This window comes from Oreochromis niloticus, linkage group LG13 (genome assembly GCF_001858045.2).
Source record: "Oreochromis niloticus isolate F11D_XX linkage group LG13, O_niloticus_UMD_NMBU, whole genome shotgun sequence".
In the NCBI taxonomy this organism is placed as follows: Eukaryota; Metazoa; Chordata; class Actinopteri; order Cichliformes; family Cichlidae; genus Oreochromis; species Oreochromis niloticus.
In genome coordinates, this window is record NC_031978.2 from 647,471 (window position 1) to 662,017 (window position 14,547).

Below are 14,547 nucleotides of genomic sequence, written 5' to 3' on the forward strand. Positions count from 1 at the left end.
AAATATATACGGTGGCCCCTAGATACAAAGCACGTACAAACTCTAAAACACATTTCTAGTGTTAACTGAACTTCCAAAACAGAGCTACCTAGATCACTTAAATTACACAATTGAAAGCATATGTGTATTGTTTGTGTATTTATACACAAGCACTCATATATATATATATATATATATATATATATATATATATATATATATATATATATATATATATATATATATATATATTCAAATAATTTAAAAAAAATGTTCATTTACCTGTTACTACCACACACCAAATCCGGTCGTTGGTACTTCCTGGCTTGTGTAGCCACTAGGTAACAAAAGCTCAACACTGCCCCCTAGCATCCTGCAGCACTTCTGTTGTGTTTTTAAAGTTTGTACGTGCTTTGTCTCTAGGGGCCACCATAAATATACTTTTATTTATTCACTCTACATAAAATGTAATAAATAAATCATATAATACTAAAACCAACTATTCACATTTCAACTTTGAACTATTTAAATTTTCAGCTTTTTCCTTTTAAACAAATTTAAAGTGAAACAACACAAAACACTGCAAACCACAACACAATTAAATATAAATTAAAATATGAAAACAAAAAGAAGATGCATATTCTCTTTTATATGGACCTGCATGAATAAACTTTCTGAATCCTTTATCATCCGCAACTGAAAACAGTTGTGGATGATTACTATACCTTTCTAATGTGACGTTGTTGCCCCTGGCTCTCTTTCTCTCTCTCTCCTGCCCGCTCTGTTCCTGTGCTACTGCGAGTGTAACTACCGCCCCTCCTCCCAGTGCAAAGCACAAGGCTCGCGTGCGGAGTGAAGCGGAAAAAAGTGCGAGAGAGAGGGTGAGAGGAAAAAAACCCAACAAAAAACCCACGGCTCCCTATAAGGATCCGGCTCGCGTCGTTCACTTCAAAGAGTCAGCTCTAAGAGCCGTTTCGTTCGCGACCGACACATCACTAGGAGACTCACACAGACCTGAGAGCACCTTGGCTTCACGGCAGACCACATACATGTGGCAAACTGATGACCATCTTCATGCGATTCATGGTTTTTATGCTCTGGTGACCGTTTTCACGTCACATCCTGTGGCGAGTTGGCTGTTCGTGCACCGATCATGCAACGGCGACAACTGCAGACGGTATACAGTGCAGTGGTCGCACCGCTTACCCCCGCACCACCATCACACCCGACCTAAACGATAGGTGTCGCCACTCAGACAATACTGCATCATACACGCTGGATGCCAAGACATTGTTGAGTTTTCACACAGTTGCAACATCTCCCTCTGTGAGTCACTACGTCTTTGAGCTTCTGTGCAGGATTCTCAGTAAATGGCAGTTAAAAACCGGCACGATCGTTAACTCACCGAGTTATGAAAATCGAGAGGTGGTACCACTAAGACTGAGTCTCCCGACACCGGATGTGACACCCTGGACACAGAGCAAATCCACTGTAACAACAATATTTTTACCTTGTATGGTTTTACAGCTATGCTTCATCAATTCAGCTGAGAGCATGTTCACATTAAAGGGGACAGTGTTCACATGAGTGTGTGTGTCTGTGTTTAGTTTGTGTGTCAGTGAAAGGAGCTTTGATATTAAAGTTTAGGAAAGCTGGAAGCTGTGTAAGTTCAAATTCAAATTTTGTCACACACAACCATACACAGTATGACATGAGGTAAAATGCTTGTAGCTGTGCAGTGCCATCCATCCATCCATCTTCATCCGCTTTATCCAGGGCCGGGTCGCGGGGGCAGCACCCTAAGCAGAGAAGCCCAGACCTCCCTCTCCCCAGCCACTTCCTCCAGCTTATCCGGGGGAACACCAAGGCATTCCCAGGCCAGCCGAGAGATATAATCTCTCCAGCGTGTCCTGTGTCTGCCCCGGGGCCTCCTCCCGGTGGGACATGCCCGGAACCCCTCACCAAGGAGGCGCCCAGGAAGCATCGTTGTCAGATGCCCAAACCACCTCAGCTGGCTCCTTTCGATGTGGAGGAGCAGCAGCTCTACTCTGAGCCCCTCCCGGATGGCCGAACTTCTCACCATATCTCTAAGGGAGAGGCCAGCCACCCTTCGGAGGAAGCTCATTTCCGCCGCTTGTATCTGCGATCTCGTTCTTTCGGTCACTACTCATAGCTCGTGGCCATAGGTGAGGGTAGGGATGTAGATTGCCCGGTAAATTGAGAGCTTCGCTTTTACACTCAGCTCCCTCTTCACCACGATGGACCGGTGCAGCGTCTGCATCACTGCAGCCGCAGCACCAATCTGTCTGTTGATCTCCAGCTCCCTTCTCCCATCACTCGCGATCAAGACCCCGAGATACTTGAACTCCTCCACTTGGGGCAGGAACTCATCCCCGACCCGGAGTGGGCACTCCACCCTTTTCCGGCTGAGAACCATGGCCTCATGGTTGCTGATCCTCATTCCCGCTGCTTCACACTCGGCTGCGAACCGTTCCAGTCCGAGCTGGAGGCCCGAGACCCGAGGAAGCCAACAGAACCACATCATCCGCGAAAAGCAGACATGAGATTCTGAGGTCACCGAAGTGAAAGCCCTCCGCCACTTGGCTGCGCCTAGAAATCCTGTCCATAAAAATTATGAAAAGAATCGGTGACAAAGGGCAACCCTGGCGGAGCCCATCACCCACCGGGAACGAGTCCGACTTATTGCCGGCAATGCGAACCAAGCTCTTGCAATGGTTGTATAGGGATCGAATGGCCCGTAGCAGTGGGCCAGACACCCCATACTCCCGCAACACCTCCCACAGGACACCCCGAGGGACATGGTCGAATGCCTTCTCCAAGTCCACAAAACACATGTAGACTGGTTGGGCAAACTCCCATGCACCCTCAAGTATCCTTGAGAGGATAAAGAGCTGGTCCAGTGTTCCGCAACTAGGACGAAAACCACATTGTTCCTCCTGTATCCGAGGTTCGACTAGCGGACGAACTCTCCTTTCCAGCACCCTGGCATAGACTTTCCCAGGGAGGCTGAGGAGTGTGATCCCCCTGTAGTTGGAACACACCCTCCAGTCCCCCTTCTTAAAGATTGGGACCACCACCCTGGTCTGCCAGTCCAGGGGTACTGCCCCTGATCTCCACGCAACATTGTAGAGGCGTGTCAACCAGGACAGCCCTACAACATCCAGAGCCTTCAGGAACTCGGGGTGGACCTCATCAACAGCAGGGGCTCTGCCACCAGGGAGTTGTTTAACTGCCTCAGTGACCTTGCCTCCGGAAATTGGCGGGTCATTCCCGACATCCCCAGACTCTGCTTCCTCCTCGGAAGACGTGTCAGTGGGATTAAGGAGGTCCTCGAAGTATTCCTTCCACCGCCTGACAATTTTCTCAGTCGAAGTCAGCAGCGCTCCGCCAGCACTATACACAGTGCAGGTAGAGCACCGCTTTCCCCACCTGAGACGCCTGATGGTTTGCCAGAATCTCTTCGAGGGAGTCCGAAAGTCTTTTTCCATGGCCTCTCCAAACTCCTCCCACACATGAGTTTTTGCTTCAGCTACTGCCCGAGCCACATTCCGCTTGGCCTGTCAATACCTGTCGGCTGTCTCCAGAGTCCCACAGGCTAACCAAGCCCGATAGGACTCCTTCAGCCTGGTGGCTCCTTTCCCCTCTGGTATCCACTATTTGGTTCGGGGATTACCACCACGGCAGGCACCAACCACCTTGCAGCCACAGCTCAATGCATTCGGACTCAATGTCCCCAGTCTCCCTCAGAATGCTGTTGAAGCTCTGCCGGAGGTCTGCGTTGAAGATCTCGCGGACTGGGGCCTCTGCTAGACGTTCCCAGCACACCCTCACGATGCGTTTAGGTGAACCGGGTCTGTCCAGCGTCCTCCCCCGCCACCTGATCCAACTCACCAACCAGGTGGTGATCAGTTGACAGCTCAGCCCCTCTCTTTACCCGAGTGTCCAGAACATATGGTCGCAGGTCTGGCGATACGATTACAAAATCAATCATCGACCTGTGGCCTAGAGCATCCTGGTGCCACATGCACTTATGGACACTCTTATGTTCGAACAAGGTGCTCGTTATGGCCAAACTGTGATTTGCACAGAAGTCCAATAACAAAACACCGCTCGGGTTCAGATCAGGGAGGCCGTTCCTCCCAATCACGCCCCTCCAGGTCTCGCTGTCGTCACCCATGTGAGCATTGAAGTCTCCCAGCAGGACAACAGAGTCTCCAGGTTGAGCACCTTCTAGCACCCCACCCAGGGACTCTAAGAAGGCTGGGTACTCTGAACTGCCACTCGGCGCATAAGCGCAGATGACAGTCAGGACCTGTTCCCCGACCCTAAGGCGCAGGGAACAAATTATTATTAATATTATTATTATGTATTAGAATACCCACCCCAGTCCGTCGCCTCTCACCAGAGGCAACTGCAGACTGAGACAGAGTCCAGCCCCTCTCCAGGAGACTGGTTCCAGAGCCCAAGCCATGCGTAGAGGTGAGCCCGACTATATCTAGCCGGTACCTCTCAACCTCACGCACTAGCTCAGGCTCCTTCCCCACCAGAGAGGTGACATTCCATGTCCCAATTGCCAGTCTTGGCAGCCGGGGATCAGTCCGCCAGGGCCTCCGCTCCTGGCCGCCGCCCGGCACACAATGCACCCGACCCCTATGGCGTCTCCTGCGGGTGGATGGGCCCATGTCCCCTTTTCGGGCTGTGCCCGGCCGGGCCCCGTGGACTAAGGCCTGGCTACCAGACGCTCGCCCTCGGGCACCCTCCCCGGGCCTGGCTCCAGGGCGGGGCCCCGGTAACCCTATCCCAGGCAGGGTAAACTGTTCCCTCGATGTTTTCTTCATAAGGGTCTTCTGAATCGCTCTTTGTCTGGTTCCTCACCCAGGACCAATTTGCCATGGGAGACCCTACCAGGGGGCAAAATCCCCCAGACAACATAGCCCCTGGGATCCCTGGGACACACAAACCCCTCCACCACGATAAGGTAGCGATTCGCGGAGAGGGTGCACTGTGCAGTGCCCGACCATTAAATGACAGTAGGTTTCCAGTAAGATATACAAATTTACAACTTTAACTTAGAAATTTACAGTAAAAATGTGCAAATAATAGTTTACGTAAGAGATTATTAGTCAAAAGAAATTATAAATTATAGGAAGTGTGCCGGAAGAAAAACCAGAGTGTGTGTGGTGTTATGATGTGGCAGAGTCCAGTCCTACACCTGGTTCAGGGCCCGAATAGCCTGGGGGAAGAAGCTCCTCATTCTCTCTGTTTTGGCCTTAAGGGAGTGGAAGCGCTTCCCAGACCTCAACAGTAAGAAGAGTTGGGATGGGAGAGGTCCATCATAATCTTCTTGGCTTTGCCCTTGCATCGCTTGGTGTAGATAGTCAGCAGGTCAGGAATTTCTGATCAAATGATGTGTTCGGCTGAGCGCACCACTCTTTGCAGATCTCGTTTGTCCTGCTTGGTGCTATTCCCAAACTAGGTGTAGATGTTTCCCGTCAGGATGCTCTCAGTGGTGCAGGAGTAAAAGTTCTTGAGCACCCTCAGTGGCAGATGGAAGTCTCTGAATCTTCTGAGGAAGAAGAGATGGTGGAAAGCTTTCTTAACTAGGGTGTTAATGTGGCAGGACCATGACAGGTCCTGAGTGATGTGGACAACCAGGTAATGGAAACTGTCCACTCTCTCCACTGGTGTGCCACTGATGATCAGGGGCTTGTAATTCTCCGCCTGCTTTGTAGTGATCAGCTCCTTAGTCTTGCTGACATTTAGGAGGAGTTGTTCTCCTGGCACCAGGTCTTCAGGTTCCTAATCTCCTCCAGGTAGGCCGTCTCAATGTTGTCAGAGATCAGGCCCACAACAACAGTGTCGTCAGCAAACTTGACAATGGAGGTGGTGTCTGATGTGGCTACACAGTCATAAGTGTACAGTGAGTACAGCAGGGGGCTTAAAACACTTCCTGAGGTACTCCAGTGCTGAGTGAGATGAGGGGGGAGACTTGTTTACCCACCCTCACAGATTGGGGTCTGTCTGTGAGGAAGTTGAGGATCCACTAACACTGTGATGAGCTGAGTCCTAGATCCGTCAACTTAGAGGGAATTATTGTGTTGAATGCTAAACTGTGGTCTAGGAACAGCATCCTAACATACTTGCCCAGTTAACAGGAGTATGCAAAAGTGAAGCAGAATTTTAAAAAAATGATGTTTGTGAAGATCATACTTAATGAGAGCATGTCATGTAATGTGAAAATTGCAGGTTACACATATAAATAAGAAACTAAGCAGAAACTAAGCTTCAGAGAGGATCAGACTGCAGGTCATTTCATTCATTCATCACATATAAGCATTTAAGGGTGAACACATTTAAGTTTTAAACCAGCAGCTAATCAGATTGCCCCTTTCATTGTTCCTGTAAAGGCTAAGTGGCAACATATGGTATCAACCCAAAAATGGCTCCTATAGTGCCCCTCCCACTGAGCCCTTCTAGCATCAGCCAAAGGCTACCTGAAAAATGAGAGTATGTTTTTGCTATCTGCTCCCACCTGCTGGACAGAATTTGAACCACAGACTCAGTGTAAGTTAAACTGATCAATACTGTGCGCAGCACACAATAGCCTCAAAATGGAAAAATGGGAAGAAAATAAAATGATGTTTTATTAAATAAATACATTTTATTATCAAATGTAAACAGCTATTTTTATACATATACACCTGTATGGACATGCAGCCTGTTAAAGTAATGCACAGGTTATATTTACTGCATCCTTCAATAAACAGCTAATTACATTCAAAATCAGTTTTTTTATTCATTACATCAAACCACAGAGAAAAAAAAGTTAATTTCATCTTTAAACACAAACAAAAAAACTTCCTCTTAACCAACAGTGACTGCTTCTCTCTCACATTTGTATATTTTTTTTAAGAAATAAAAGAAACCAATTGAAATCAGAAAAGGGACCAAAGTCTAAAACATTACCTTTTTTAAACCCCAAACAAAACTTTTCTATAAAAAAAGAAAAATAACAGGAAAAATCAGAACATGAAATGAGCTAAACATATGTCAGTGTCCCTTAAACTGTATTTTAATGGCTAGTGGGGTGCGACTCCTTTGCCGTGTATAGAAGTCAGCTGATTTATTACCTCAGTGATGAGTTTCTGGCTTCACTTCGCAGGGAATACAACACGACGTTCATTTTGGAACTATGGTCCCATTTAAAGCATATTAAACAAAGAAGGATACGCTTTAGTGCTTTCAAAACCCAAAGTGTGCAAGGCCAAAACTTTAGCCGGGAGTTTGAAGTGGTCATTCACAAACCGCTGGACACTGCACAGTGGCCACATCCACGTTTAAAACCACATAAAGACGACCGAGTTCAACAGAAATCAAATGTAAGTGGAGAGCTCTTCATCAACCTGACCAAAGCTCACTTTATTCTGCCTCATCTCTCATCTGCAAACACATGAGACCAAAGAACCTGTGAGACACACCATCGTAGAAAAGATGATGCTCACTGAGCTGCAGTGTTTTTATACGATGCGTGCTTCACCTTAAATCTGCACACAGCTCATCCAGCTGAACTACAAGATGGCCAAATACTGCACATTTGCAAAACCTAAAACAGTCAAGTTATATTTGTTGCTTCCTAATAGATTCACAACATATAATTAGTTACTCTGACCATTAAAATCAATAAACCAACTGCAACATAACTCAGTCACTCAGTTGTTAAATGTATTGAATCAAACAATCAAAGCTAATGAACCTGACACTGAACTGTCATTAATAAATAATTCACCTTCTCGCTGACTTTAACTCAGCTTTAAGTAAAAAAAAAAGAAGGAAAAAGCACGTACTGTCGTCCAAGACATTGTCCAGCAATATTTGGCAATCAGTGAATCTATCAGCGCTAATAATGACATCATCCTGATTAGAATTCACATTGTCGATCAAACGCTCCTTTACTCTGGTCTCCATGGTGACCGTACATAAGATACATTTTTATAACAAGAGGGAACAAAACCTCAGCAGGTCTCGCGATAAACTGCAGCATGCACTTGATGGATCCTGTGAGATCCTGTGGCTGATTTTCAGTTTGACTTCCTGTTTTTACTGAACTCTGTTGGCTTCTACTGATCCAGCTTCTCCTCGCTGAAGTTGCACAGGAGGCTCTTGGCTCCATTCTGCCATGAATACAATGTCTCCATTGGAGTTTTCCCGTCCTGCAAGGGAAAAAGAAACACAAGGAAACTTTGAATGTTCCTTTTTTTAAACAAACAGATTATTCAACATAATAAATTTTTTTTAAGAAAAGCAGAGGTTTTGTCGACATCAGTCTACTTTAACTGTGCACAAAGACACAAAGAAAGATATTTAAGTGAAGTTTCGAGGGGCTTGATATGAAGCATTAGTTCAGGTGGGACGCAAACCAGGAAATCAGTCAGCATACCCCAGCTAATGACTCGGCTGATACGCCCTCCAGCTGCTGAAACTCATATAAGGAATGCAGGAAGGTAGGTAAGCTGTTGCTCAAATGCAACCCAGCTCTTTCCTTCAGGTTGTGTCTGATTTAAGAACAGAATCACACCTCTGAATATCCCGGTGTGCAAAATTAGGTCCCTTCTTGTAAATGTGTGATCATAATTGTAGAAAACGTCACATGCAAGGCTTGTGTTACACTTTTCAAATCAGTGTAAACAATACAGGCGTGACGACACATGGAGTACGACATATTGTGTGTAGTCAAAGGGGTTTGCAAAGAAAAGCGTCTGGACTTCTTTAAGTTGCTTGAAGACGTTTCACCTCTCATCCGAGAAGCTTCTTCAGTTCTAAGGTCAAATGGCCGAGAGTCCCAGATTTAAACCCAGTGGGAGTATCCCCCCAAAGAGGGACAAAGGACCCCCTGGTGATCCTCTAATCACATGCGCCAAGGTGTGAAAGCGGGTGTGGGACCTAATCAGCCAGGGTTTCGGGTGAGCTCATTGTGAAACCTGGCCCCACCTTGTCATGTGAATTCCTGAGGTCAGATGGCCCAGGATGTGAGTGGGCGTTAAGGCGTCTGGGGAGGGAACTCAAAACTGGATTATAGATGGCAGACAGTTGGTGTCGTAAACCACCGCCTCTGTTCAAAGATGGTCGCTCACAGTGGACATAGATGGCCTCTTTCACTCCTCTTTCAAACCATCTGTCCTCTCTGTCCAATATGTGAACATTGGCATCCTCGAAAGAGTGACCTTTATCCTTAAGATGCAGATGGACTGCTGAGTCTTGTCCTGTGGAGGTGGCTCTTCTATGTTGTGCCATGCGCTTGTGAAGTGGCTGTTTGGTCTCTCCAATGTAGAGGTCCGGGCATTCCTCGCTGCACTGTACAGCATACACCACGTTGTTCAGTCTGTGTTTTGGAGTTTTGTCTTTCGGGTGAACCAGTTTGTGTCTGAGTGTGTTGCTGGGTCTGAAGTACACTGGGATGTCGTGTTTGGAGAAAACTCTCCTGAGTTTCTCTGATACACCGGCTACATAGGGGATGACAATGTTGTTGCGTCTGTCTTTCTTATCCTCCCTCGCTGGTGTCTGATCTTCTTTTCTGTGCCTCTTTGCTGACTTTATGAACGCCCAGTTAGGATAACCACATGTTTTCAATGCTTCCTTTACATGTGTGTTGTCCCTCCTTGGGGGGATACTCCCACTGGGTTTAAATCTGGGACTCTCGGCCATTTGACCTTAGAACTGAAGAAGCTTCTCGGATGAGAGGTGAAACGTCTTCAAGCAACTCAAAGAAGTCCAGACGCTTTTTCTTTGCAAACTCCTTTGACTACGATGACCTGGATGACTGAGAACCTTCACAGACATATTGTGTGTAGTTTCAAAAACCCAGTTGACTGTATGGGTGAGGCGTTGTGTACTCACAGAGTTCTTTGTGTTGAGACTGGCCCCGTACATCATCAACAGCTTGATCATCTTGAATCGGTTTATTCTCACAGCATCGTGCATGGGTGTGTCTCCGTCCTACAGCCGAGGAGGAAAACCGACATTTCAGCAGAGAATAAACTGAACGACTATTTTTATCATTTATCATGATCATCATATTTTGGTTGGTGTAATTACGGATCGCTGGTGTCAGGACACGAGTGCTTTAATTATAAATGTGCCCTAAATTCAGGGAGAAATAGACCACGAGGGAACAAGAACCCAGCAGCCGAGAAACAAACCAAAACGCTGTTCTACATTTGAGAAAAATGCAACGCTAAACATCCAGAAACAGTGCCTGAAGCTGAATTGGCTTTATTATTTCATAGACTGTATATAAAGATGGATGAAGCCCCTGTGACATCACCCTCTGTTTGCTGAAGTCCTGTTGCTTGTACTTTAGTGCTTACTCTGTCTTTGGCGTTCAGGTCTGCTCCACAGTGAATGAGGTGCTCGGCACAATCGCAGTGTCCTGTCCTCACAGCCACGTGCAGAGGAGTGCTGTGCAGCTGAGGGAGAGGAGGAGGAGAAGAAGAGGAGTTTATGTTCATGCACGAAAAAACACTGAAAATCAAATGTCATGAAAATATTAAAGGCCCCGTCTGTGGAGGATTTTATGGAAGTATCTGGCGAGTGCTGCTCACACCACTAGATGGAGCCAAAGTAATTTTCAAAATAAAGAACCGGCTGCAGCTGTTGTGACCTCGAGTAACCCTTCCTCACAATTCCTCCACCAACCTTGTCTCTGGAGGTGAACTTGGCTCCTCGATCCAAGAGGAGCTGCAAGGCCGGCAGGCTGCCTCCCCTGCAGGCCCAGTGGACGGCTGTGGCCTCCAGCTGAAAACACACACACAGCCCAACGTGTTAGAATAATTCTGTGTGTGTGAGGAGGAAACATCACTAATAAAGGAGGTAAAAGAGAAGGTGTGACATATTTAAGCTCACCTTGTCTTTTTTCTCGATAGCCGCTCCGGCCTCCAGAAGTCTTTGCATGACGTCCACGTGTCCTTTGAAAGAAGCTTTGTGCAGAGCTGTTCTCTGGAACTGGACGTTATACAGAAAAACAAGCTTCATACGTGTAATTACTGTACATGACTTTTGAGATTTTGACGTGCTGCAGGCAGACATCGCTGTGCCACACTCACATTATCGCTTGCATCGGGGCTTCCTCCGTCAGACAGATACTTCTCCACCACAGCCAGTTTGTTCTCCATGGCTGCTGTGAGGAACAGCTCCTCATCCACCGTCTCCGGCTGCAAAATATGTGCAGAGGGAACTTAATGAAGAAACTGAGAAAAAAAAAGAAAGGTACGCCTTGGAGCATGCAGTAAGAGAAGCTGCTGCTGTTTCACTGCAGCTTTATTTCAGACTTTTATGCATCCATTTATTGTAGATTCATTCCAACAAAATCTGTTTTATACCTCATATCACCGCTGACCTGGAGACCACGGTAATATTTTAGAAGTTTTATCAATGTTAACTTCTATACATAAAAGAGTTGACCTTTGGTTCACTTCATTCAGCATCAGCACACATTTATGCAATGCCAGATTTTATTTACACTGCACTGTTTCCTGATGACAGTATCTGCTGTCATCAAGGTCTAAAGTATTTCTGGTCAAATGCAAATTAATAATATTAAATTAAATCAAAATTTGGGAATTCATGAAAATCAAAAATCTTACCACAGTCTCAGGCTCTGGCTCATCTTTCTTCAGGACCGGGCTCTTCCTCTCTCTCCGTTTCTTCCTCAGCTGCAGGATGTTGAACAGGTCGTCCACCGTCTCCAGCTTCAGTCTGCCGCTCCTATCCGTCTGAGAGGTGGAAATAAGACAGAGGCCTTCAGCTCACAACAGTAAAAACCACAGACTTCATTCATTATTCAACTTCTACTGGTCTGTTTATTCACTGAATGATAATCAGATGCCAACATGATCAGTTTTACATTGTCATACTCCTGAATGCCTCCAGGTGGCAGCACAGATAAGGAGAAAAAAAAAACTGGATGGCTTCAAAGTTCCTTCACCTCTGTGCTTGGATGAGATCATTTACCGGATTTAAGTGACTCAGTCTAACTTATTACATAATCCTGAACCTGTAATTCTCTCCGCTGTGGCAAAAAGGAAACGCCTGAATTTAACCAGAAATCTCTCACGATTACAACTGCAAATACGACTAAAAGTGCATATTACACATGATACACAACTCCTGACATATTTAGGTACTTTTTACCTAGAGATGGGTACATTTTTTTGTTTAAGAATATCAAGTTGAATAAAGTCACGTTTTATTGATTTAGCACAAAAAAATAAATTCTATTCATTCATTCAGCTCATTCTCACGCCACTCTCCCTGCTGGTCATCCACACATGTATCTGATAATACTTTAATATTGTGATGTACTCGTTGTATTTGATGCTTTATTGTTACTCCTATTTTATTTTAAGTAATGAGACTTTCCTGTAACTATTATTGCTGCTGCAGGTGGTGCAGAGTCACAGCTGGTGTTACATAATCATATTGACATGTTTACGTACAGCTGGCAGTAAAATAATACTCCTCAGTGTAACCTGTCATTGCACTGTAGCTGCTGCTCTTACATTGAGAGCTGCCACGCTGACATCCTCCTGTTCGCTGCCGCTGTCACTCTCCTCCGACAGACGCCCACCGACCCCCAGCTCCCTCTGGGATCTGCGGTCATCCCTCTTCTCCTGATTGACGGCCGCCTCATACACGCCCCCCTGAAAGTCATCTGCCTCTATGCCCTCTGACCTCTTACCAGTCACCTGCAGGAAGAAGGAGAGGCGGAGATGTTGTGAGGTGCTTTTGTGATATTTCGATAACTATTATATATCCAACAGCTGAAAAGCCAAAGTCTGAGTGGTGCCTTTTGCAGAAAAACACCATGAAAAAGTTCCCGATGAATAGATTTATAGTGTGAAGCACAGACTGATGCACTGAGTTTTGGCTTTGCTGCTGCAGAGTCAAACGCGTGCACCGCTCAGCACAGCCAAGGCCTGCTGCGAACAGAGGAATGTAAACACACCACAGCGTCAACGCATTAACACACGCTCACTCAGCTCTTTAATGAGCCACAACTGCTCCATTCAAATCACTCATGTAGTCATTTACACAGCTTGTAGTCCATGCATCACTCTAACAATGACTGCTGAAGGAAACAATGGGATGTTCAAGTCTAATGCACAGCAACAAACACGGCTGAGACTGACGCTAAGCTCTCCGGTACCTCATCATTAAACCACTTTTACCTCCAGTGTGCTTTTATTTTGGAAAGTAAGACATCAATATTGAGTAAATTTAATGAATTAATGGATTTAAAAGTTAAATAAATCCTGCGTTTGGAGTTAAAGGGAGTTAGGTTGTGTGCAGAGACAATTCGTCACATTTTAAACTGCTTTAGTCAAAAGTGCCGACCACAGAACTGTGAATTGGGAAAATCGCATTCATGTCTTCTTTGTTTTTATATATACTTCAATAACTATTCATGGTGAGATGCTGTCAGTGTGTCCACACAGACGTGAAGGAAACCTCCAATACACATGTGATTATAGAAGTTTCAGATTTATTGTTGAGACATTTTTGCCGTTTCATCATCTGGTTTGTAACTGAATTAAAAATGAATGTTTACTTGTGCTTCCTTTATTAAAAGCATTTTTTTTTTACTGATCTCAATCTTGACTACAACTAAAGTGAGTCTGACAGCCACGTTTTAACTCAGCTTGTATTTACATTGAGCCAAATCACAATCAAAGAGCCCTACATGGGAAATTAAAGATGCTGCAACCGTGGTCCAGGTTCTAGTGTTTTAATAATGAATTTGTTATTTTGCTTCAGGTTGACTGGCTTCTTGTTTTTAACTCTTACTGCACAAAACAACAGATATTTTTACTTTTGTGCACTGAAAATTACTTCTTTTTCATTCCTTTCCATACAAAAATTATTTAATTTAAATAATATTTAGGAATTAATTAAAGAAATGTGACAATAAGGAACAAAACTATTTGATTTCTAATTTTCAAATGAAGTTTGCGCCTGTTCTTGTTTCCTCTCTCTGCTTCTCTCTGTTACAGTTGCACACAGCACATCTTACCAGTTCTTCAACACTGAGCAGTCCCATTCTTCTCCTTGATGGTTTCACTGTGCCGTGGGTACCTGGAGGTGGATTTCAGTCCACAGGTCCTCTGGTCTGATGCTCAGTATGTCCGTCTGTCTGTCTCTTTGCTGCAGCTGGAGCCTCGGCCTCTTATATAGCTTTGCTAAACTGCCGGTCCGTCACTGAGCTCAGATTACATCACTGTCCTCATGTGCTCATGTGGCATTCTCAGAGCTATCAGCGCTGCCCCCCACCCCTCCCCTCCTCCACCCTCATCTCCATACTCAACCCGTCCCACCCCGAGTGCTGCCCACTTTGGGCTGAGCCTGGCACGTCTGTGTCACCGAGCAAAGATGGAGATGAGCTTCGAGGAGTTACTCTGCACCAAATGCTGATGCTGAGTGTTCTGCAAAATGCTTGAACCAGCCACATGCATTGTTGTAAACATAAAGTCAAACTCTGAAATCTTGAAAGTGCAA

At 45.6% G+C, this 14,547-nt stretch overlaps 1 protein-coding gene across 1 annotated transcript; it reads right to left on the reverse strand.

Moving 5' to 3' along the window:
• Positions 1 to 6,641: 6,641 nt before the first annotated feature.
• ankrd1a (ankyrin repeat domain 1a (cardiac muscle)) lies at positions 6,642 to 14,222 on the reverse strand. The gene is made up of 9 exons (XM_003455672.5): positions 14,066 to 14,222; positions 12,555 to 12,740; positions 11,640 to 11,768; positions 11,100 to 11,207; positions 10,900 to 10,998; positions 10,693 to 10,791; positions 10,365 to 10,463; positions 9,895 to 9,993; positions 6,642 to 8,210 (listed from the first exon to the last, which is right to left on the reverse strand). The coding sequence occupies exons 1-9, from the start codon at positions 14,090 to 14,092 to the stop codon at positions 8,118 to 8,120; spliced, it is 939 nt and encodes a 312-aa protein (XP_003455720.1). The 5' UTR covers positions 14,093 to 14,222; the 3' UTR covers positions 6,642 to 8,117.
• Between the last annotated feature and the right edge of the window lie 325 nt (positions 14,223 to 14,547).

Bases quoted from the DNA above. Each gene is read 5' to 3' on its own strand.
- ankrd1a (XM_003455672.5), bottom strand. From the start codon at position 14,092: ATGGGACTGCTCAGTGTTGAAGAACTG. The intron at 10,792-10,899 runs GTGAGCTTAAAT...GTGTGTTTTCAG, and splicing joins CTATCGAGAAAAAAGACAAG to CTGGAGGCCACAGCCGTCCA. The intron at 8,211-9,894 runs GTGAGTACACAA...TTTCCCTTGCAG, and splicing joins GTCTCAACACAAAGAACTCT to GACGGGAAAACTCCAATGGA.